At 49.0% G+C, this 23,897-nt stretch overlaps 1 protein-coding gene and 2 long non-coding RNA genes across 4 annotated transcripts; 1 reads left to right on the top strand and 2 right to left on the bottom strand.

The window, feature by feature from the left end:
- Positions 1-293: 293 nt before the first annotated feature.
- LOC122373322 lies at positions 294-22,979 on the bottom strand. Of its 2 annotated transcripts, XM_043351279.1 has the most exons (4): positions 22,569-22,979; positions 22,077-22,188; positions 5,323-5,565; positions 294-1,312 (listed from the first exon to the last, which is right to left on the bottom strand). In XM_043351279.1, exons 1-4 carry the CDS (start codon positions 22,616-22,618, stop codon positions 980-982), a joined length of 738 nt encoding a protein of 245 aa, XP_043207214.1. In that variant the 5' UTR covers positions 22,619-22,979; the 3' UTR covers positions 294-979. The 2 variants fall into 2 exon arrangements, with proteins under 2 accessions (XP_043207214.1, XP_043207215.1); XM_043351280.1 differs by lacking the exons at positions 22,077-22,188; positions 22,569-22,979 and adding an exon at positions 9,745-9,816.
- On the top strand, positions 11,278-15,039 carry LOC122373324. Its single transcript, XR_006255028.1, has 3 exons — positions 11,278-11,337; positions 13,161-13,233; positions 14,170-15,039. It is a non-coding gene; the product is annotated as an uncharacterized LOC122373324 (long non-coding RNA).
- LOC122373323 lies at positions 15,503-19,506 on the bottom strand. The gene is made up of 4 exons (XR_006255027.1): positions 19,008-19,506; positions 17,756-17,919; positions 17,324-17,408; positions 15,503-16,594 (listed from the first exon to the last, which is right to left on the bottom strand). It is a non-coding gene; the product is annotated as an uncharacterized LOC122373323 (long non-coding RNA).
- Positions 22,980-23,897: the final 918 nt, after the last annotated feature.

Genomic DNA, 23,897 nt, shown 5'->3' with positions numbered 1-23,897 from the left:
ATGCAAATTTGCAAGATGATCCATCGAAGCGACATCTACACGTGGGTTGAGAAGCAACTGGGAAGGGTGGCCAGTCTGTTTTGCTACCCTGTACCTCGCGTAGCAAACTACATAGACGGCTAAATCGGCACCATGAGTGAGTTCATTTCCTAATTCACTATATTCACCAACGTGTCTCGTGTCTAAGTAAAGGAACCGTGATCTGCGAGATTCAGTATCGATCTACGAACATTCTAAGGGTTTACGGAATGCAGATTGCAACTTTCTAGGTTACCACTTTCGTATATACCGTATTTGTTGTGTCACTTTATTGCCTCGATCTTTCGCTAGAAGCATTGTTACACGATATGCAGGTATCCAACATCAGTTGCGTCATAGACCTTTGTATACCGGTATACAGAGGTCTAAGGTTATATTCACTGTACCGCGGCGGCAACTCGGCGCTCTAGCCAATAGAGTCACATCATTCGATGCGACCGAACACAGTCCGCGCCTTCAGACAGTCGGACACTCGGCGCCTACGTATGGCAGACGATAGAATGCCATACCCATCACTTACAAGAACAATACACAGGTGAGGCGTGACAGCTCAGAGCAGGCCGTCAGTAGCCGGAGCCACAACACTCAACATTTATCAATACATATGTACTCTGTTGCACACATGGTGTCCGTCGTCATTCCACTGTAGCACCCCTCGTATGCCATTCATTACTTCCTCCATTATAGCATATCTCGGAACTCCCGGCGCTTTTAACTCAGACAATGCTTATGTCGTAGCGTAGCCAGTAGAAGATATTTCGCACTCCTCCCCTCCTTCACATACACACGTACGATCCCAGAGAAGAGCTCTGCCACCCCCCCCCCCCCCAAACTCCTCGCGGCACATACACATCAACACACGCACGCACACACAGCTGGGATATCATTGCAGCAACCCGGCCCCAAACCGGGTTATCGAGGCCCAGCAGTCTGCCGACTACTAGTCGGTCAGTGAGATACCCATCAGCTTGGCCGACCTGTGGTGGCCCAGCCGCGTCTCGTCAAAGTAGGGACTGTTTGTGAGCGTCTTGCTGTCCAGGTAGGGTAGCTCCTGCAGCACCTCGAAGCCCTGTGTGATGAGGATCTTCTGAGCGGCGCGGTGGGTGACGCCGGCCACCACGGCCTCACAGCCCTCCTTGCGCGCGAGCTCGAACGAGCTGGTGTCGACGAGCACCTTGGCGATGCCCTGGTGGTGGTAGTCCGGGTGTACGGCCGTCATACACCGGTGGAGGACGCGCGTGGCGCCGAAATGTGAGAACACGTCCACATCGTGCTGCCGACAGGGAGAAATAACAGTGTCAGTGATGGATGATACACAACCCCAGCTGGTCAGTGGTCAAGCGATGCAAACATGTACGGAGGTTATAAACAGCAGGGTAGAATTGGTTTCGTTTTTGTGCACCGGCCGCCGTCTGGTTTTAGCCGGGTAGTTGATTGTGTCGGTATACTGCAATAGCCTTGTACCGACCAGCGCGTCTGGAGTCTGTGTATCGTCCGCTCAGGTTCTGTTTGTGCATACGTACTTACGGCACTATATACACTGTGCTTACGACCTCTGTGTGAACAGTCGAGCACAGTGGTCCGCCTCTGCTGATGGCTGACGGGTCTGTTTGTGTATATGTGGCGGGTGGTAGACCACAGACCGGCAGCCCTGTCACCGGGGACCAGAACCACCGCCCAGCCATCCGGGACCAGACCTGCAGGCGGGCCTACCGCTGCGGACCAGGGACCAATCAGCGCCCTCGCCTGCAGACCAGACCAGAGCCAGACCGGCCGGCACCCCGAGACCTGCTGCCCGGACCAGACCCACCGGCAGCGCTGGCCGTCCTTCCGTCACGGGGCCCACTTTCCGGCGCCGCGGGCAGGACAAGCCCCCTCCGCTCCCAGACCACGCCAGTCGCATGGAATGACTGCCAGCCCGCATGGAATGACGGTGTGTCGCGCCGCGCGCCACGCTCGGCTGAAGGTCAAACAGTGTTTATAGTGGCCTAGAAAACGCCGGCGCCACGCCGTACCAACTAGGCGTAAACCCAAACGGCGCTGCCGGATGGCGGCGAGTGGCCTTTTCGGAGGTTTGTGCCACATAGTAAGGCCACTGCCGAGCTCTACAGTCTACAGTCTACACTCATGCTGTCCTCAGTCGCCTTTTAGCTCTTATAAACATTGAAAATGTTTGTTGTCTCCTGTTTATGTATATGGAAAATATTATCATTTTGCAATGCTTTGTTGTTTCGCAATACCATCACCGTGTGGCATGGGAAGTGGACAGGCAGATCTAATATTTGGGCTGGCATACGGCGTCTGATTAATCCGCTGACCTGTGACGTCCATTCCATATCCATTACACTTCTATTTGGGGCTTGGGAGCTGGACTTCATCCTTATTTACCCAGCGCTTATCAACTACGCAGCAGCTTGACACTGTTCAGCATTGCCCGTCCATGGAGATCGTTTATACGAACCATGGACACACCCACATTCCTACCGGACTCCCAACCAGCCGCATCCACCGCCACTAAACAAAAACCCGCTGGAACTTCTCATACTCCCACCATACAAAATAACAGACCCACTGGCCAAACCCTCACTCCCAACAGACATACCGAGTAGTAAAGTAATCTTGAGACATTGAGACATACCCACCGGGCTTGCCTAATCCCTACCCTCCCACCATGCCGATTGCGCGCCGGCCTACCCCACCCTCTCCACTAGGGTGGGTCGATAATCTAGAATCGATGGGAGACAGCAATATTTTATGGCGCTGATTCATCATATGATGAGCGATAACAAAATATTTGCCCTAAACCCAATAATTGGTACGCTAGATAAGATTTTCTGTAATCATGAATGCCACCCAAGGCGATAGTGGCGCCACCTATCCAGACAGGCCAGATCAGGGTTAGATTTTAAAAACCAATACAGGAGGGAAGTCAAATCACGTAACAAATGCAGACATCAAACATGCAAGTATTTCAGCTTGCCCATCGAGCGGCGGCGCTATTGCAGCCGCCCCCTCCGTCTCGCTCTTCCCAGCCGTCGAACCAGATATTCGACACCGCGCCTGGGTTCGACCAGCCAGCGCCCGATGGACGGGCCCCGCCACTGGTGCTCCCCCCGCCTATGTTTAACCAACAGTGGCGGGACTTTCTGGTAGCCCAACAACTCATCAACGACAACTACCAGACCAGGAACCGGCAGGAGAGTCGGGTACTTCTGCCAGCTACAGTTCAGGTTCCCGCCGACATCCAAGACTTTCAGTTTCTCCCAGACAGGCTGAAGATATTTGTCACCGTCGGCCGCGGCGGCTGGGCGGCCGCCCTTACGGCTCTCCCGGATCTAGAGCTGCAGCAGCTGGGAGTCCAGCTGCTGCCGCCCGCCCCTGTGCTGCACCTGCCGCCTGCTCCGGCCCCTTCGGTACAGTATGCCGGGAGTGTGGTCCCCGGCCCTCCTGTCAGTCGCTGCCGCTGTCGTACGAGGCAGGCAGCGGCCGCCGCGGGCGGTACGCATTAACAGCATCATGGCGGCCTGGCACGCGACGGTGCGGGGTGTAGCTACGGTCCCTCCGATCCTCCCCCGCCCCGACGGAGCTCGCGTGCCGGGCCCCGCAGGGGCCCTTCCGGCTTGGCAGCCGGAAGCAGGGCCCCTCCTCCAGAGGCTCGTCCCTCGTCAACAACAGCCAGCGGATTCTCCGCTTCAGCTCCAAGAGCGACCGCACCTGGCTGACGTCCCAGCAGATGAGGCACCACCTGCACCTAAGAACGAGTCTCTGAGACCCAGCAGTGATTCGCCTTCGCTAGCAGGTTCTCTCATTGGTGCCGAGTCGCAGCAGACCATCGATGAGATTGAGTCGCTGCCTGACCTGCACCAGCTGCTGACTCCCTCGCCACGGCCGCTGCCTCTGTCGCCCTCATGCCTGCCCGAACTGCCCGACCTGGACAGTATTCCGGGCAGGAGTTCGAGTGCCAACTGGCCGGAGGCCTCTACAGAACCGTCCGAAACCGACTCTGACGACGAGTACCAGGGTCCGCCGACAATGGATGTAACACAGCAGCTGCAGCCCTCACCTCCTCGGCCGCGCCGCTTCATAGATCACTTTCATCGGCTCACGGACGCAGATATTAGGGAAATGGCTACGACGCGCAGGCCAAGCAAGCTCTGTCTCTCCAGGATCAACAGGCAGAACATCAGTAGCTACCTCCTCCGGCGGTCGCCTCTGGCCCCCTCAGACCAGGAGGGGGACCATGAGCTTAGAACAGGACGACCGTGACGGAGAAGATGCCGAATAATAGGAAGAATCCCTCTCTAACCTTCGCCCTGGCAAGGTTAGAGATGTCAAATAGTTGATACAACCCCCCCCCCCTAAGGTTTTTTAGAGATAGCGTAAAAACGGCCGCCAAATTTGGCACAGCCTATGGGACAACCTTTTTACATATGACCTGAAAATTTCAGGTCCGTATGACTTTGGGTCAGGTCACCAGGTCGAAAAACCGGTACAAGGTCATGGTCAAATTTCAAGTTTCTTTATGCACCTGTCCAACTCACAGTTTTGGACTGATTTCCTTCAAACTTTCAGGATGTGGTAAGTTCACCGAGTTGTATATAACATACAGTTCGTTTTTTATGTCAATGACCTGAGGTCAGTTAAAGGTCATTACGCCGTAATGTTAACCCTATGGGAAAATATTCAAATTGGAAAATGCTGGAGATATCCGTTTCGTTCTATCACTTTTGTGCTTTGAAACCACAGTACTTAACATTATGTCACTTTGTGCTTCTTTGTTTGGTGTGCTTATCCAAGGGTGGTCAACTGAGGTCAAATGACTTTTGTGCCAATAACTTGTCACATTATAAACATAAAGCTTTCAAAATGGTATCATTATGTTCCTCTTGAACAGCCGAGTCGAATGATATGCAACATTAAGCATTTCGACCGTTCTTAGAAATTAAGTTGTACTTAAGATGTGCTTAACTGTTTAAGTACACTTAAGCAAGCAAAAAAGTACATCATTCGACGCGCCTTGGCGTGCTGAGTTCACTGGTGCTTTTGTTTTTGCTCTATCTTAATTAGATCAAAAGTTATAAGCGAAAAACTGTTGGCCTGTTTCAGCGAAATTTTTACATCAGAAAAATCACTCTAGCGTACCAAATAAGACGTATTCAGGACTTACATGGGGAGCAATCGATGCTAGTGGACCACGGGACACAAAAAAGTGCTGTCTCCCCAAAATCCGAGAGATTGACCCCATCTTGACCCACCCTACTCTCCACACCTCCCCGTACTCACGCCGAGCTCCTCTGTAAAGCCGAACACCAGCCGGGCGTACTCGGTGTTGGCGTGTCGGGGCCAGCTCCACGTGTCGCGGTCCTCAGCCGTGATCACGTTATTCAGCGTGGCACCCACCAGCTTGTCACGGTCGGCGTCCACGGCTAGCAGCATCACCTCGTGCGTCCACCCGGAGATGCACGGCCGCAGCCAGTTGAGGACGTCCTCGCGGGAGGAGCCCGGAGCGCTGGAGACGCTCATCGCCTGCAGGGAGAGCGATGGTTACAAGGAGCGAATGAACGGATGAAAGACAGCATCCTAATCAGAAGCTTTAGACATAGCTAAATGCAGGGTCGTATATGTAAGAACCCTGAGTAGAAGGAGCCGGCACGCAAGAAGCCGGCACGAGCCAATGACTTCAGCAGCTTCACTATGGAACTGGGATCGAAGCGGTAGCTGTAGACCTCGAAAATCAAGTGGCCCCGACTCTTGAAGCAGCCAAGCACGTTACAATTACGCCCTCAGTGGGTTACGAACACGCCCTTGCGTATGAGAGGCGCGCAGGTTACGTAAAAGGTAAGCCTCGACATTCTTGTTTCAGATCTGGCGAGGGACAGACGTGCAAGAATATTCGCCTCGTGCCACGTGGCAGTGGAAGACATTTTGTTTTTTGTACTTTCCACTTGGTTATTTTCCGAGTATCCTTTGATATTACTGATTTGGTGTCAAGCTTTTATCGCTTTCGTAGAGGAGGTTATGCTCCAGGATGGGGCCTGGGCCGGATTTACGGCCCGGAAAACGAGTGAGGTCTGATGAGACGTTCTTTGACAGAGATGAGACTAGTCAGGGCTCGTACTTGAGGATAAGCCTAGTGTCTGACAAAACCCTTAAATCTCGAGGCTGGCCATGGGTGCAGATGGGGATCCGTGGAGTCCTGGGAAACAGTGACAAACTGGAGAAAGCAAACTTTCTGAGCGATGGTTCCCTTCTGGTCAAAACAAAGAATGAGACCCAAACAGACAAACTTCTGAAAACTCAACAACTTGCTGGTGAGACTTGTGAGGTAGTAAAGGACAGGAGACTCAACTCTTCCCGAGGCACAATCCGTGCCTATGACCTGGAGGACCTGAGCGAGGACGAGATTGTCGGCTGGTTGAGTGACCATGGTGTCACTGGTGCCAAGAGATTCACTCGTAAGGTCAATGGTAAAGTAGTACCTACAGCGACTGTACTCCTGACTTTTGATAAGCCGACGTGCCCCTCTAAAATGAAACTGGATTATGTGACATACCACATTACCAGACATGTGCCTAACCCTCTCCAGTGCTATCAGTGTGGCCTTTTTGGCCACACAGCTGAGAGATGCACAAAAAACAAAGTGTGCCTGAGATGTGGACTGGTACCCCATGAGGGTGGCTGTGCTCCCCACTGTGTTAACTGCGGGAAGGAACACTCCTGCCAGGATCATGTGTGTGATCGGTGGATGAAGGAGAAAGAGATCTGTCGGATCAAGGTGGAGGAGGAGATCTCTTTCTCTGCTGCACGAAAACTCTATGATGACAGGCATGAGCCTCCCCCAATTCTTCGGTCATATGCCAACACAGTCCGTACCCCCAGTGCTGCCAATGATGATGAGCTAAAGGAAAAAGTGACAAAGTTAGAGTCAAAGATGAGTGAAATGGTGGCACTGCTGGAAAGACTGCTGACGCAACGTTCAACCAGTAGTACCTGCCAGATCAGTGGTAGTGACGGCTCTACTCTGGGTGGACGGCTAAGTGGAAAAGATGGTGATGGTCAGGAGTCGCAAAACACAATGGAGACCCTCAGTATTCACAACAGACAAAGTGACGAGGATGACATGGACGATTTGACTCAGGCCCTGGACGCTTCTCTCCCTTCTGAGGTTGAGGGAAACAAAAGAAAACCCACTCAGCCCCGCAACAGTGCTCCATCCCATGGTTCCACAGCCCCGCAAGGGAGCAGTGGCACTGGAGACGATGCTGGGCCATTTAAGCCCGCAAAGAAAGACAAAAGCAACAAAGGAGGAAACAAAAACAAACAAAAACAGCTCATGCTTTCAGATGAGATCTCCCCATCACCCCCTATACTCAGGCCTACCAAACCCAATGATAGGACAGGAGTGAGCAGAGACAGATCCACATCTCTGCCACGGAAGTCGTGGACGGATCCGCCCAAGTCTACACAGGGAACGTAGACAGCACACCTGTATGTGATCATACCCTAATTTAAAAAAAAAACAAAAAAAAAACAAAAAACAAAAAACAAAAAAAACAACAACAACAAAAAACAAAACAAAAAAGAAACTAACAAGGTACTAACAATGGCATGGAATGTTATGCAATGGAATTGTCGAGGCTTAATTTCTAAATGGGCTGAAGTTAAACCTCTTCTTATTGAGAAAGCGTGTGAAGTGATTTGTCTTCAAGAGACTCATTTCCTCTCCACAGATGAATATGATTTTTGTATTCCCAACTATACACTGTATAACGGATACTCACCTTCCAACAGTCGTTGTGGTGGTGTATGTATCTATGTTGGCAATTCTTTTCCACATTATGAGGTCCCTTTAACTACAGCACTGCAAGCTATTGCGTGTTGTGTGAAAGTGGGTCGCCAACGTATATGTGTTTGTTCCTTGTACTTACCTCCTAACCCACAGGTTACAACTACTGAGATTGACAATCTCGTAGGGCAATTACCCGAGCCTTTTATTATTTGCACTGATGCAAATGCGAGACATTATATGTGGGGATCGGATCGCTGTGATGCCAGAGGGAATTCAATTGAAAGTATCATAAGGAACAATGCTCTGACCCTCCTGAATGATGGCTGTCCCACACGCATGGACGAGTACACAGGACTCTGGTCACACATTGATATTACTATCACCAGCAGTGAAATAGGACAATATATGGAGTGGAGGACTGATTCAGATCTCCATGCCAGTGACCATTGTCCCATATATGCTTCTTATGATGTACAATTACAATCTGCGTTTATTGAGCCTGAGCGGGACATATTTGCAGGATGGAACTTAAATAAGGCCAAGTGGTGTGAATTTACTGACCAGTGTAATTTTGACAGCATTGATGTGACTGACATGAATGCGAGCTATCAAACTATGGTGGAGAAACTTCTGTCGACTGCACGTGAAACTATTCCACAGAAAACAGGTCCTCCCAAATATAGCTGTCCATGGTGGAATGAGGATTGTAAGGAAGCAATCCGTGCTAGAAAAACGGCATTGAACCGTTTTCGACGTAATCGAACCACTGCACTTCTAATGGCATACAAGGAGGCCAAGGCTAGGGCCAGGAGAATTATTCGCCAAGCGAAAAAGGAGTCGTGGGAGAAACTTTTACACCTGTTCAATGTGAACACACCACTGCAACAACTATGGGGAATAATAAGGAAATTTACTCGCAAAGAAAGATACAGGAAATCGTTAACCGTGCTCAAGGTTGGAGACGAGGTGATTGATGACCAGCTGGAAGTCGGAAATGTTTTAGGACAATTTTATTCTGATCTATCATCTTCCCTACACTACAGACCAAGGTTTATCGAGCACGAGAGGGAGATGAGCGCTCATCTTCCCTCTTTCGTGTCTCAGAACGAAGAAGTATACAATGATTTATTCTCACTGCCTGAGTTAAAAGAAGCGATCTTTAAGAGTGGAAATACCTCAATGGGACCTGATAACCTCCATTATGCGTTTTTTAAACATCTCTCCCAGGAACAATTGGTACATGTGCTGAACATGATAAACTGCATATGGTGTGCTGAGGAAATACCGCAACAGTGGAAACACTCTATTATAATACCAATTCTTAAACCGGGCAAGCCAAAAGACGAGCCTGCATCCTACCGACCCATACAGCTTACCTCCTGTTTTAGCAAGATCATGGAACGGATGGTGACAAAGAGACTTACCTGGTATGTTGAACAGAACAGTATCTTATCTGAATTCCAGTGTGCGTTCCGGAAGGGAAGGAATACAGCTGACCATTTAACTCGATTGGAATCCGAGGTGCGGAAAGGATTCTTTTATCACCAGTATACATTGGCGGTGTTTCTAGATTTACAAAGTGCATATAACCTTACATCAAAAGTGGCCATCCTCCATCGTATGCATACCATTGGACTCCGCGGAAGGCTTATGCACTTTGTTAAATCTTACCTTGAGGAACGAACGTTCCAAGTTAAAAATGGCGTGCTCTCAAACACTTTCACTCAGGAGAATGGACTCGTACAGGGAGGCGTGATCTCCCCGCTCTTGTTCAACCTGATGATTAATGATATTTTTGCCAATATTCCTGAACATGTCTCATATGCCCTATACGCGGACGATTGCTCCATGTGGGTACGAGGTCGGCGGATTTTGCCTCTAATTGAAAAAATGCAGACAGCTCTGAACAGTGTCACCGAATGGACCGATCGTTGGGGGTTTGTCTTCTCCCCGAATAAGTGCAATGCCGTCATATTTAGGCGCTATATGAAAGAACAAGAACTGACTTATTTGCCATCACTGAAGGTTTATGACCAGCCACTCCCATACTGTGATGATGTGAAGTTTCTGGGTGTTATTTTTGACTCCAGAGGCCTGGTCGGAATCGGCTGCTGTGCTGTTGTCAGCTGAGATCCAAGCCCCTGATTGGTTGAGATATTGATGACGTATCACGCCTTCCCGCGCTGTGACGTCATACCTCTGCTGACAGCCGGCTTTTCGGCTGCTGGGAGAAGGCAGCAGCACGTCAGCCGAAATTCAAAGTGGATCGAAAGTGGCGCATGTAAGTCAAAGCGCAGCTTTATAGTGCAGGTGGTTAGTTTTTATATACGATGTTTTTGACGTATTTTGTATTGAATATTTTTCGCGAAAGATAGCAATTATTTCTTTTTCATGGCGCAATGTGCGAGTCAGCCTGAAAACAGTACCTACAAATCGAAATGCCAGCACCGCCTCAATTATCAATCCTGTAATTTTTTCTATAGCCTCGGCAAATAAACCTCAGAAATATAATGTAACGACTAACGGAAGATAGTCGTTGAAAAAAGCGCGAAAATGCTACCTCTCCTCAAGTCTCAACTCTCAACTCTATCTGTCGAGCGCCATCTTAGCATCTCAGCGCCATCTGGGCTGACGTTTCCTGTCAGCCGATTATGAACAAGCCCATCAGCAGCGTGGTGTGGGCGGGGCTTATTCTCGGCTGACAAAAACCCGGTTTACATAGCATATTTGACGAGGCTCTAGCTCGTTAATTTGGCGATAATTTCGATGCAGTGATCTTCAAATATTTAGAGGGGATCATTTTGTAAATTGTTAAGCACCATTAGCATCTTTTGCAACATCACGGACGGAGATATAAGCTTGCAACAAACCCTATGTAAACGCGTCTAAAGTTCTGTCAGCCGATTCCGACCAGAGGGGTGTTCACGGGCACCGCACACTGCTGCGTGCGGTGTGTGCGGTACGTCCAGCAGGCGTGGGGGTAGGGGATGGGTAAGCGGCTCTGACGTCACGGCTGCGTGCGGTGGACGGTCCGCTGTGGCCAGTCCCGACCGGCCACAGCGGTCGCTGTGTGCGGTGACGCAAGGCTGACGTAGGGACGCAGTGGGCGGAGCTTGGAGGCTGTGTGCGGTCCGACCGCACACAGGGTCCGTGAACAGCCCTCAGGCCTCAGATTGAATCTTACTAAACATGTGCAGTATGTTAAAGGAAAAGTGCCACCTTCTTGAAATATGAAGATATCGTTGGTTTTTATTTTGACATTATTATTTTCCATTTTCTTTTCAAAACCGGTGCCAGAAGTGCATAATTCGCTAAAAAGTATTTCAAACTATTTAACATATTGGTACTATGTTTATACTCTCTACCGCAGCTACTGTATGATGTCATAGCAATGACGTCACACTCAAGCCAATCAGCCTTGAGGAGGATAGACTCCTCGTCGGACTGTAGCGGTTGTAAACAACTTGTCGCCCCGTGTGTCTGCCCGTGGCGCTAGTTATCTGTCGAAGGTAAGGGTGAAAGATGGATATAATGGCCATGGAACGCTATTTTAGGATTATTGGTGAATAGCAAGAATATAGTTTTGGTGGTTTGAAATTGTTTGTCCTCAGTGATTGGCTTGATTCTCATTTTGCGGCATAAGCGGCTGTTTGGTTACATTGCATTTTTTATGATTGTGTAATTATTATGATTATGTTCCTCCAAAGTAGGCATCACATATCAATCTCAAAGGCAGATCATCTTCTTTTCATGCATATAATTTTCTTCAAGAATATTAATAAAAAAATATTCCATTTACCCCTGCCTATTATATATCCCATGGAGCTGCCGGTGGAAGTAGGCATGCAATGTGACCTAGCATTGGCGATGTGGTTAATTAGCTTTAAAGTACTATGGAATGCTAAAGGTCATCATTTAGAATGGTTTTCAAAACATTCCACTAGGAAATATTCATTGAAACCTGAAAATTACTTACAAAATGTAAATGTATAGCCACGTCTCAAGAGCATTCAGCCGTCTTCTCAGTAAATATATAATGAAACATAATCTTACCTGACCTAGCCTTACCTACAACCTACAACGTACGGCATTGGTAAAGCTGGCATCACTGTCAGCAAGGCCATCTATAGAAGGTACAGTCACTCCCCCGCCGACCAATCAGAGACAGATCCTGAGTGACGTCACCCCTGATGATCGCAAGGGGTACTCCATTCCTTTGCAACGTAAAAATGTCTAACTTCATTTGAAGATTATTGATGGCACTCTGCACATACCGCTCAGCCGTTGGTGTCTATGGAAAGCCCAACTAATTTTCCAGCGACAAAAAAGAGCAGCAATATGCTAAGAAATGGCCGGTTTTGAAGATATAGACGATTTAAAAACCCTCTGCAGCAGCAGGAAAGCAACGTAAAAACGCATCGAGCTTATATTTTTACTATGGATAAATTATTTTTCAGTAAGTTTTTAGATATGGTATAGATTTAAGTTACAACTTTATTACAATATTTTCATTACTTGAAACTTTATTTCAAAATAATATTTTCAAAAATGGCAGCTGTTGGTAAGTAGCTTGGGAGTGATTGTGGCGCACTGCGCCATCAATTGTCCTGAGGCCCCCTTATGATGTCATCAAAAGTGGAGTGACATGGGCCTGACTGTCAGCGTATATTAGTTTGGTAGGTTGTGGGTAGGTAGGTTGCAGGTCAGTACAGGCGCGGATACAAGGGGGGGCCATGGTCCCCCCTTGGCCGATTTTTTTCAAAAATAAAATAAAAAGTTAAAAAGCTGAAAAGGGGGCCTCCTGAAAATAAAGTGGCTATTCATGTTGAGATGTTGCCTGAACAGCTAGATAAGCTCAATAGACGCAGTTTTTTTTTTGGGGGGGGGGCCCAACAAGTGGGAAGATGGGGCCTCCAACAGGTGGGATTATGGGGGCCTCCTGGTTTCTAATGGCCCCTCCCTTGGAGATTTTCTGGATCCGCCCCTGGGTCAGTAGGTAAGGTTAGGTTAGGTTACATTGTTTTTAAGATTCCTTTTATCTACACATTTACTGGTTAGCGCTGACGGTGACACCAGCTTTACCGATACCCAACCTACCACCTACCACCTACAACCTACAACCTAAAACCTACATTCAATGGTGGCGGGTGGTGATAATTGTTATACCTATATGATAATACTGGAGATGAATACCATACAGATTACCTGGTATCCATGACACACTTTCTTAAGAAGAAGGTCTTCTATTAAATCATGTCTATTTTATAGGAATGAAATGATTTTTGTTGTAGTCACATTCCCTACTCTGACCATCATGTCTGATTATTTCCAGTTACCACTGACAATGCCCAAATCAGAACAACAAAGGCCCAAAGGTGGCTGTTTGGTAGTGCGCAAAGCTGCTGGTAAGTGGCATCAAAGGATAGGATGTTGTTGTTGTTATGGGTTAGGGCGCGTAGCAACTTGGCTCTTGCGTCCAACATCAAAGGATAGGATGTGCTTTGTTATTTCCAGGCACGTAGCCAGGATTTTGCTCAGGGGGGGGGTCACAGGTTGTGGCCTAGTGTTGTACCCCCTCCAAAAAAGGAAAATTTCTCTGATTAGGCCCACTATTTTGGGGGGGTGTCACAGCTGTTTTTATTTTTAAAAAAAATCGCCATCACCGAGGGGGGAAGGGGCACGAGGGCATGGCTCCCGTGCCCCTCCCCCCTCCTTGGTTACGTCCTTGGTTATTTCTGAGAGTTTGGATATCACAAAGCTTTAGATATAAATTAGAATGTAATAAGAAGCTTTCAGCATTGCACCTTTCCAGACACTGATAATTCATTTGCCTTTATTGTTTCAAAAGTCAATTTTCAACACAAAAAAAGTTGAAATTATTAACTCAAATAATTGCAAATATATACTTTGGTAATTTGCCTTTCGCATCACTATCAACAAAATAATCAAGGGTGACTAAATATGAAATGTTCCTGCATGATCTTCATCGTGAACAATTGTCAAGGTATGATGTTTGCGTGTTGAAATGTTATAAAGAACTTATGTCATACAAACACAACTTGTAAAATTGTGTCTTTCCATATTATTCTGCAAGTAAGCCTTGGAAGGAAGAGACACTATTCCGTCCTACAGAAGCCATTTAGAAATGTGTGACATGTTCAGCACTTTGAGTCAGTCGGTGCCCGGACCTCAGTCGGCTGTATGACCGTCTCCTCGTCCTCTTTTGTCGGCTCCGCCCCGTGCTGTTCTATAAGGGTGTCTGACCCGCTGCCGCTATCCCCACTGTGAGGTCTGACCCGCCGCGCGCTGTCACCACTGTCGGCCCTCTGTGTGCGCGGCAGGTGGTGGTGGACGTCTCTGCCCTGACGCGCGGCGTGCGTCTGCTCAGTGTGGAGGTGCCGCTGACAGCGGTGCCGGCCGGACCGGCTGCCTCTCCCGCGGCCGACATTGAGCGCGGCACGTGTCCGCCGCCGTTCGGGCCGCTGCAGCTGCTGCAGTCGGCGGCGCAGCTGTCCGTCTCCGTGTCGCTGGCCGTGCCGCTGGACCTGCTGCCGCGGCCGGCGCCGGCGCGCTGCGCCTATGGCCGCCTGCTGGCCGTCGTCTCGCAGCGCGGCCTGCAGCGCAGCGGCGTGCTGCAGCTCATCCAGCAGCTCAACGAGCCGCCCAGCCCGGCGGCGGCCGAGGGCGCCGCGCCGCGCCGGCCCGGCGACGTCAGCACACCTGGCATCAGCGGCTTCTGCCTGGCCGACCGTCAGCTGCACCTGCTGTTCGCCGAGGGGCGCGCCGACGCCGAGCTGGAACAGACGGCGGCCGCGCCGCGCGCTCTGCCGCGCCGCGACGCTCGACTCTGCCACCATTCGGGCCTACTGTTTAGGGAGCGCCTGTACCCGCGCCAGCCGGCCGCGTTCCGCGTGCTCGAGGACCGCCCGCTACGCGCCCAGCTGCTCGACACCCGCCTCTACACGTTACAGAAACAGGAGCCGGCGCGCGCCGTCCGCGCCATCAGAGAGTGCTTCCGCACGCAGTGGCTGTCGGAAAATGAACCTGCTTCCCAACGAGGCCGGCCTGCAACAACTGCTGGCCGGCTGTTGGCCGAAAAAAAACGCCTTCAACCGGATGTCAGTTGTCAAATCAACGCGTATTAATGCATTCACTAGGATGGGCTTACGTAAAGCTGTAGAATTGCAAATATATAATGGCACTGTTTTTGATCCGTTCGGTATGCATTGGTATCATATGATCTCTCATTCACAGACGATCAGCTGCGAAGACCCAGATCCGTAGTAGAGGGCTCATCGAGTCCGGGTCCAGCTCCCCATACTTCCTCCACTTTGGAAACACCGCAGCGCAGATCACAGTTATACATAATATTTAGTTTTCATTCACTTCATAACCGAAGGTTGTTTGATAGGTGATATGCTGCTTGAGTTGCACCCCGGTATATCAATACGAAGCTTCCGTCCCTGCCACATACCAGTGAAGGAGGCGGCGGCGGCGGCGGCCGGGGCCGGGCTGCCCTGCCCACCGACACAGTCTGTGAAATGCCCCAACAACCTTTAAAATTCAACAGGCTTCATAAATGTTTTTTTGCACCATATTTTCTCGCGTATATGAAAGCTCTAAAATGTACAATATTCCTTTCAGCCACAAGCGATATAAAAGCTCTACAAAACGTCATGTCTCTGTGTGCAAGAAAGACACATATATTGTGTATAATCGAGCGTACATGATCTGCAGCGCTGCGGAGGGCTGCTCGGTTGCCGCTTTTTACCAGTCGGCTCTAGGTCGGACATATGGGTAAACAAAATGGAATAGTAATATTAAACAATGCTACCTGCTGATGCTACTGGGCCTCTCATTGGTGAAGAACTGGCAGCCAGCCAGCGTGTTTTTGTGAGAACTGTTTTAACAGCAGCAACCGAACGGCTCTCGGGCCAGCGACCAGTGAGCGTAGACAGCACAGCGCTCCGTTAGGCATCGGCGGGCAAGCACGCATTAGCTGTGGACGGACCGGCCGCCCGAACATATTTGTCGGTATCGAAAGTATCGTGAACCAAATGACTGCTAGCGAAAAAAGGACTGCCTCTCGTATCCATGAAAACATGTGTTCTACAAAAGTACATAATTGCTTAGTTGTCGCCAGTCACTCATTGCACCATGGCGTCAGTGTGGGGCCGCGCCCCGAATCATCTCAATCGCCAGGCAAAGCATCTCAATCGACAGGCACATGGTAGTCCAGCTACGAATCCGAGCCGCGGCATCCCGTCTATGTATCTACATTACACCACAATCGAACACTGTCGGGCCACCCGAGACAGCAGTCTCCAATGTAACATCAAAACCCGCCACTCGTCTAATATCAGAAAAATGAGCATTGAGTACCTACCGAATATCGACTACAGAAGATTACAATGGGGTGCAGATCTAGCAAGAGTGTCGCGGTTCGTCTCGGCACGGCTTACAGGCCGCCGAGCCCGCGCAGGTGACCGCCAGCTCCACCTGTTCCACCTCCGGCGCGGAAGCTCGATCACAAGACTGACCTCAGTCGGCGCTCTGTGCTCGGCACAGGGCGACCGGGTCAGGAGCGGGCCGCTGCCGCCAGGGCCGCGGCCACCAGCCACGCGGCAGCGCCCGCGCACCGGCCGCCACCACCCGCTCAGCCCAGATGCGCGCCACGGCGTCATTGGGGCTTCCCTGAGCAGGATCGAACCAGAGCTGCATGCACGGCTCCGTATCCGCCGTGAACTTCCACGAGTGATCCCACACCTGAAAAAGGCGCACGGTTTGCGTCACAGCTCGGCTCACTTTCACAGTCCACGCACCGGCAGCAATTAAGGGCTACTTAGATAGTGTGCTAATAGAGCGCAATCACTTAGCTTAATCCATATAGTCAACCATGAATTGTTAATTACGAGCGAGCGAGCGAAGCGAAGTCTTTTCAATATCACGGAAAAAGCTCAGTATGAGCGGCCCGACCCGGCCCGGCCTGTAACGCTTTTGAGAGGCTTATATCTCAGCAACCGCTGGACCGATTGGCCTGCGGTCTTTTTTTTTTTTTTTTGGCTAGCCCTATTCCCTCTACCCCGTAATTGACTACTCTTGATACATTACAGGGACCGTCGTGGCACGTGCCACGTGAAAAGTCAAGGGTGTTATTTGTCAAAAGTTACAAAAGAAGTGATTTTGAGAGGCTCATCTCAGCAGCCGCTTGGGCGGTCTTGCGGTAAATTTTGTAGGGTAGCTGCACCCCTTCAACCAAAGGTCGGATGCTCTTGATCTATGTGAGTGACCCCCACTGCACGTGCAAAATGCAAAAAGAAGAGGTGCCGAATTTGTTCCCATTTCAATAACTCTGTAATTACTGGGGCGATTTAGCTGAAACTTGGCATACAGGTAGGCAGTAGGCACCCACCAGGCAATGCATTCCCATATGTTGCGGTTAGAGTGCTACTGCTTACTGTATTATGTGTAAAATAAAGGACGCTTGAATCTTACCTGAGTGATGTCCATTTCTTGATCACTTTCATCTGTGGGTGACCGAGCAGCGACAGCAACCCAAGGCGTATACGGATTACGGAATCTGTAAAAAATCAGCACACCGTTACCACATGTTTTAATAAAACTTACCTATAGGGAGGTAGCATAAAATACAGATCAAAACAATAACATACAAACATACAGATATTCGGTTAGGTTGAAATGGCTAAAAAATATAAAAAAATAAGGGCAAGGTACTAGGGCTGTAAAGCTGTAAGGGCTCGGTACTAGTAATAATTTTTGGCTAAAAATATCACAAATAAAGACTCTGCACTAAAGCTGTAATGTCTGGTACTAGGAATAACTTTAGAGTGAAGTGTTACAAAAACAATATTCAAAGTCTTTTGATAACTTTGCAGGCATTTTTATCACTTTTAAAAAATAACTTACATTCTGATCCGGCACAGCACTGTTCTTTAGACGCAAACGTTTTTGACTGTGCTTATCATGGTGCGCACTTCTTGTTAAGTTTAAGTGGTCATGTGGTCTTGGCTCATTGGTCATGCCACACACCCTCATCCACTTTTCTCTGTACTTCTTTTTTTAGCGGGAACCTAAAAGTAAAAAAGGGTCAACACATGCTTAGTCCATGCAACACATACTCTGTGTATTAAGCTGAATAGCTCCACTGAGCCCAGTTTCACCAAGTGCGGTACACTTAATTTTGGGGTAGTTTTTGTAGTTAAGTAGTGGGGTAGTTTGGTAGTTTACCCCAAATTGAGTTTACCGCACTTGGTGAAACTGGGCTCTGGTGAGTTTCCTTTTCTTGTCAGCACATAAGTGAAAGAAAACTGTGTAGACAAGAGATGAACCAAACCCCCATGGAAAGGTAGGTGTTACCACAACCAGGAAATGGGATTTGAAGGGCTGGATAAATGTGTCTGAGTTCTGCCTTTCAGCCAGACTGGAAAACATCCATACACATGCCGGATGCCCGTGAGCCCCTCATGCGCCAAAATTTGAAGCAAGCAATTTTGAGCTGAAATTCCAGTGCATGATTTCCACTGAAAGTTGGGTGCCTGTTTGCACCAAAATTAAGCCACTTTTACATAAAGCACATGTGCATATCTACCGACCAAGGCTATATCAACCACACAGATCGTTCCGGGGCCTCGGAGTCAGACGCTCTTCCCTTTCTGAGCGTCTGAATTAGTTAATGTTCCCATGAAAACCCAATACCACAATTTGTGTGGCACACTGTAGAATCTTAAGGTGAAACAAGGCCCAGGCCGGAAGTTTCGACTCTCTTCAGACCTGCCAGCGCCCGCAGGGCAAGTCTGCTGCTAGATTGACCACAGCGTGTCAAAAAATTCGGTGACAGCCATTTGCATAAACATTATGCGCCATGCGGTCACCCTGCGCCTAAAAATTCAGCTGCCACCATGCGCTGAATTTGACGCATGCAAAATTATGCTGGATGTGCGATGAAATTTTCGGGGCAACGCCGCAATCACGCCACTTCGCATGGCATATTCGGCATAACTTGCGTTTTTTTATCCAGTCTGGCATTTCAGTTGTGAAAGCCTGAACGGTTCAAAAGGGTTTGCTAATCCAGGGGAGAGTTCTGTGAAAACAAAAGTAATAGAAGAGCCATTGCAATAAATAAGAATTTAGGTACCTACCTAGGTACCTAGGTACTTACTTGTGCACAGTCACACGCATATCAGTCCCGACCCGACGTAGGAAGTTTGCTCCGCGGATCACGCACTTCTTCATCGTTATTATAGGTATTTGTTCGAACAAAAATGCCCTGATTTCGGATCAGAGCCACGGTATAAAATATGGTATACTGCAAGGTATACTGCCTTGCGTAAGATAAAAATGCATTTTAGCAATTGGCTACCAAACGAGATGTCATCTGTTCAGGGCATAGCATAGGTTTACTTTCATAGACCTCATGAAAGTAGCTCATGAAACTCATCACCAATCAGCGCGACGGATTTCAAGATTCGATTGCGGATGTTCATCCGCCGGCCGATTGCCAGAACAGACAACGAAAAATAACGCAACTGCTCGTGGTCTGCTCGCTAGTACAGGGATCCGTGCCTGATCAGTACTGCTGCAAGCTGATTGGTTAAAAACCAAAGCCTCGCCGCGGGTGGCTGTATTGTCGGATAAGAACGCATTCCTGGGATAAGAACGCATTCCTGGCATATTTTCTTTTAAAATTGCCGATAACTACGAATGGAGGCCGAAATCGGCCGTAAGGGGGTAGACAGAGAGGTTTTCGGACACGGGCTACAAGATGGCTATCTCAGTTTCAATCCCCATGTTAAAGGTGGCCCTTTTCCTTTAGGGTAAAGCTACTAAACGGATATCTGTCTTAAAATGCTTGGCCGGACGAAGCTGTGGGGCGGACCGGAGTGTATTGATACGCATGTATAAATCCATGATACGACCTATTCTTGATTATGCCTGCCAGATTCTAGATGGACCTCAGAACAAGGTGGTAGAATCACTTGACTCCATACAAAATCAGTGCCTTAGGATAGCAACCGGAGCTCTCCGTACATCACCGATCTTACCACTGCTGGTTGAGACTGATGTTCTTCCACTGAGACTTCGGCGATGCGAACTAACTCTGAGATTTTGTCTTAAAGTTAAAAGCCGAGATACTCACCCGTGTAGACATCTTATATTGAGACATGCAGCTTTGCACCACGTGGAGGCGGCATATATGAAACGAATATCGGGATTTCCATTGTATGAACGTATGCTCCAGATGGTAGACGAAAGTGGATATGTATTTCCTGCTGCAATTGCACTGAGAGAGAGCCATATACCGCCTTGGCGTTTACAGAGATGCGAGATACTAAGACTTACTGATGAACGTAAAAGTTGCCTCGACAATCTAAAAGTCCAGTGTGATTTCCATGAATTGAGACATTCTTATGCTGACTATGCCTTCATTTTTACTGATGGTGCAAAGGGCCCAAATGGTGTAGGATGTGCTTATATTCATGGTGATCGCTATGGGAAGTACCGACTACCTGTACAGTGTTCCATCTTCACAGCAGAGGCGACTGCCATTCTAAAAGCACTGTGCTACATTGAAACTGAGCGTGACAAGAAATGGGTGATTTGTACTGACTCCTTGTCCGTGACGATGGCCATTGGAAACCCTCCCTCAGCTAACCCTGTTATTACCGAGATTTTGGACCATGTCCACACTCTTCTTGATACTGGTTTCTTGATTATCCTGTTATGGATACCTGGTCACACTGGTATAACAGGAAACGAGACGGCTGATATACAGGCGAAGGTAGCCATGAGCCTGAATGATATAACTACACCACTGCTTGGGATGCGAGAGTTTTATCCTGCAATCCGCTCTACGATCAGAGATATGTTTGGTCGGTTCTGGGCTGATCACCCTGCTGGCACTACTCTGAAAGCTATCAAGGAGCGTGTGGAACACTGGTCTAGCAGTAGCCGACCCAGTAGAAGAGAAGAGGTTACATTATGTCGTCTGAGACTGGGCCATACTCGGTACACCCATTCTTATATCATTGATCGAGAGCCTAGACCACTGTGTGAAAGATGTCTCTGCCTGCTTTCTGTACAGCACTTTCTCATCGATTGTCCAATGTACGCCATCGAGAGACAACCATTGCAGCAACTGTGTCAGAGACATGCGGTTCAGCTGTGTCTGAAATCGCTGCTATGTGACGACTTTCCTGAGATATTGAACGAAGTGATGATCTTCTTGCGAGCGTGTGATCTTATGAAACGCCTGTAAACAGTGAATTAAGAAACAATAGAGCCAGACCAAGGCCCGAGCCAGACTACGTGCGACTCACGTGCGATAGCGTATGTATACCCGACGCGTGTTTCTTTTTTTTCTTTTCTTTTTTTAATGCTGGAGTCAAAAGCCTGTGTGCATGATAGTGCCTCTATTTACATGTAACACGCTAGATGTAATATGAATGTTCTATGTCCTTTGTTTTGCATCTGTCTCCGTGTGCTATGTCCCACCAGTACTGTGGTCTGTGTTATGTGGAAGTGGTGCGTGGAAGTATGACTGATCGTGAATGAATGTACACTTCTTGACTGACAGGACAATCGACGGTGGTGGCACTTAAGACAGTATCGAGCGTAGTTGATCACGTAGTTTAGAAACTAATTAGTTTGGACGAACCTAACCAGCTGGTCTCTCTATCCATGGATCCACGCAGCGCGCTTAGGGAAACACTACGGCCAAAGCATTCCTACGTACACGGCCTGAACAACTGGTCTGCGACCACAGTGTATCGATACATGTTATGATGGTTATGGTGATGAACGACATCCTCCTACTTTAACGAGGAGACAAGCGTACCTATTGTTACCAGGGTGTTTATCAATGGCAAATTAATGTATATGGAGTGTTATTTTGACTGTTGAAAAAAGCCAGGCATAAAAGATACCGGTCGTTTATGTTACTTTCATTTTCAGTTCTTTATCTCTAAGTTCATAACCATTTTATAGTTCGCTACTAACATTAACTACTGTCCTACCTGGAAATATTCCTCAATACTATATCCTGGTTCTATCCGGTACGCTGTTGTCTTTCCGTTCCACTACCACGCTTAGTACTCCATTGTCTTACCTACCAACTCTGAAGACATGAAAGTGGCAACAAGACATCTACGGACGCTCTGAGCCCGATGAGGCTATGCGCCCTAACCCACGACCAAGACCAAGACCAAGGTAAGCCTCGATGGTTACATACCAGTGGCTCGCGGGTGAAGAATGTGTCCAGCATCAGCTCGATGATCTCGTCCAGCCGGTCGCGGCTGTAGGGCACGTACTCGATGTTGTAGTCGTGCATTCCGCTGACGGTCCTGTTAGAGTGGGAGAGAGTAACCGGTCAGTGACCTGTGACCTGCATGGGATCTGCCGATGGAACAGGGCGGCCAGTCAGTGGCGTATGACCTGTACAGGTTCTATCGGGAGAGTAAAGTGACCTGTGGCCACAGGTTCTACCGAAGATCGGACAGGTCTGTGGTCTGTCGCTTGCATGAGGTCAACCACGTGGGAAGGGGTCACCGGTCACTGCTCCATAACTCGTGCGCGAGTCCTATCATTGTAAGGTATGGGTACAAGTCATCTTTGGCAGATTGGTTCAGGAGAAAAAATCCGCGGAACGATAGCTTGTGCACAGTGCAATCGCGCAGGGACGCACCAGGCACGGTATCAAGTGAGTGGGGGAGCAGAGTCTGACCTGTGCCGCCGCTGGAAGAGCCTCTGGAACATGGCCGACTGGACCGACATGGTTGCCGCCTTCCTGTGTCGCCTCCGGGCCACCTTCTTGTGCCGCCTCCGGCCGTCGACTGACCGTCGTCGCGGGCCCGCCGCTGCCGCCGCCGGTCAGTATCGAGGGCAGCGGCCGCACACACTATAAACACTGCCGATATCGCTCACCAGTCGAGACCCGGGCCGGTGGCCGCCGATCTGACGCTCGATCGCTACATCTGACGAAAACGCTGGATAGTGAGAGCACCCCCTGACTTTGGCCACGCCCATATTTACGTACCGGCGCATGGATTGTGTCAGGCACGTCAGTCGTGTGCCGAGTTTAGATGGGACAAAAAATTGTTTGCTTGGAGAGAAATGTCGCACCTCCTCAAGCGGTAAATATGAAGGGCAAAAAAGTGCTGGGGACAGGAAGAGAATAGTGCTAAAGACGATGTTATAAAAAGATGATGGATGGCGTCGTCGTCGCATTCCAACATATCAGACACTGGCGAAAACTTCCAACACTTGATAGTCCAGGCAACACTTCCCTTAGCACGCGCAATCACATAATTTTGACGTTCAGCTTTACGCATTCCCTAGACCCGAAATCGGAATACGCATTTCACTCCCAAAAGTGCGTAAACAGGCTAACGAATTTGTTCGCATCATACCAGCCAGTTATTATTACCGGAATACACACTGATATTGGTACGGCTGCCCTCAAAACGGGCTTATAAGCGCACATCGAAGGGAAACGTAGCAGCAATCGATACAAAACAGGTTGGGTAGCATATGCTGTGTTTAAGTAAATATTTATCGATTATCTGGAAACATCTTTCAAACCAATGCGTATCGTATTATTGAGCACGGATCAGTTCGCCGCAGTTGTGGTCTGCCTGGTCACTGCGCAGCGGCGTTTTGTGACGGCTGCAAGTCACCGGACTCGATGGCGAGCTTCGTTCCGACAGCGGCCTGATCTGAAGGCGCATTGGGTTTCAAAGCTCAAATCCACAGCTGAGTAATGCACAAAGGGCTAGAGAGGGTCTTTTCATCAATGTGGCCAGCAGATAAACGGTCATCGGTCACAAGGTCCATGGCGGTCTGCGAGGTCTCTGAACTGGATCACCCGTCTTTTATCTGCCCGCGAGGACCGTTAAGTCCGCATGAAAAGATGAAAAATAAGTAAAACAGCTCGGAACAGGATGACATACAAAACAGGATTACATGTGGTAAAACAGTTCGGAAGTTCTTTGAAGTTAAAACACTCCTTCAAAACAATCTTCCCGGATCAGACCCTGCATCGCCATATAAAATG

Source organism: Amphibalanus amphitrite, unplaced genomic scaffold (genome assembly GCF_019059575.1).
Source record: "Amphibalanus amphitrite isolate SeventyFive unplaced genomic scaffold, NRLGWU_Aamphi_draft 001476F_arrow, whole genome shotgun sequence".
NCBI lineage: Eukaryota > Metazoa > Arthropoda > Thecostraca > Balanomorpha > Balanidae > Amphibalanus > Amphibalanus amphitrite.
Note: the sequence above shows the minus strand (reverse complement) of the source record. Positions and strands in the feature narration are given on the sequence as shown.

Excerpts from the sequence above, each read along its gene's own strand:
- LOC122373322 (XM_043351279.1), bottom strand. The coding sequence starts at position 22,618 with ATGTCGGTCCAGTCGGCCATGTTCCAGAGGCTCTTCCAGCGGCGGCAC. Across the intron at positions 22,189-22,568 it reads CTCTTCCAGCGGCGGCACAG|GACCGTCAGCGGAATGCACG; the intron begins GTCAGACTCTGC and ends CCACTCTAACAG. Across the intron at positions 1,313-5,322 it reads GCTTTACAGAGGAGCTCGGC|CACGATGTGGACGTGTTCTC; the intron begins GTGAGTACGGGG and ends CCCTGTCGGCAG.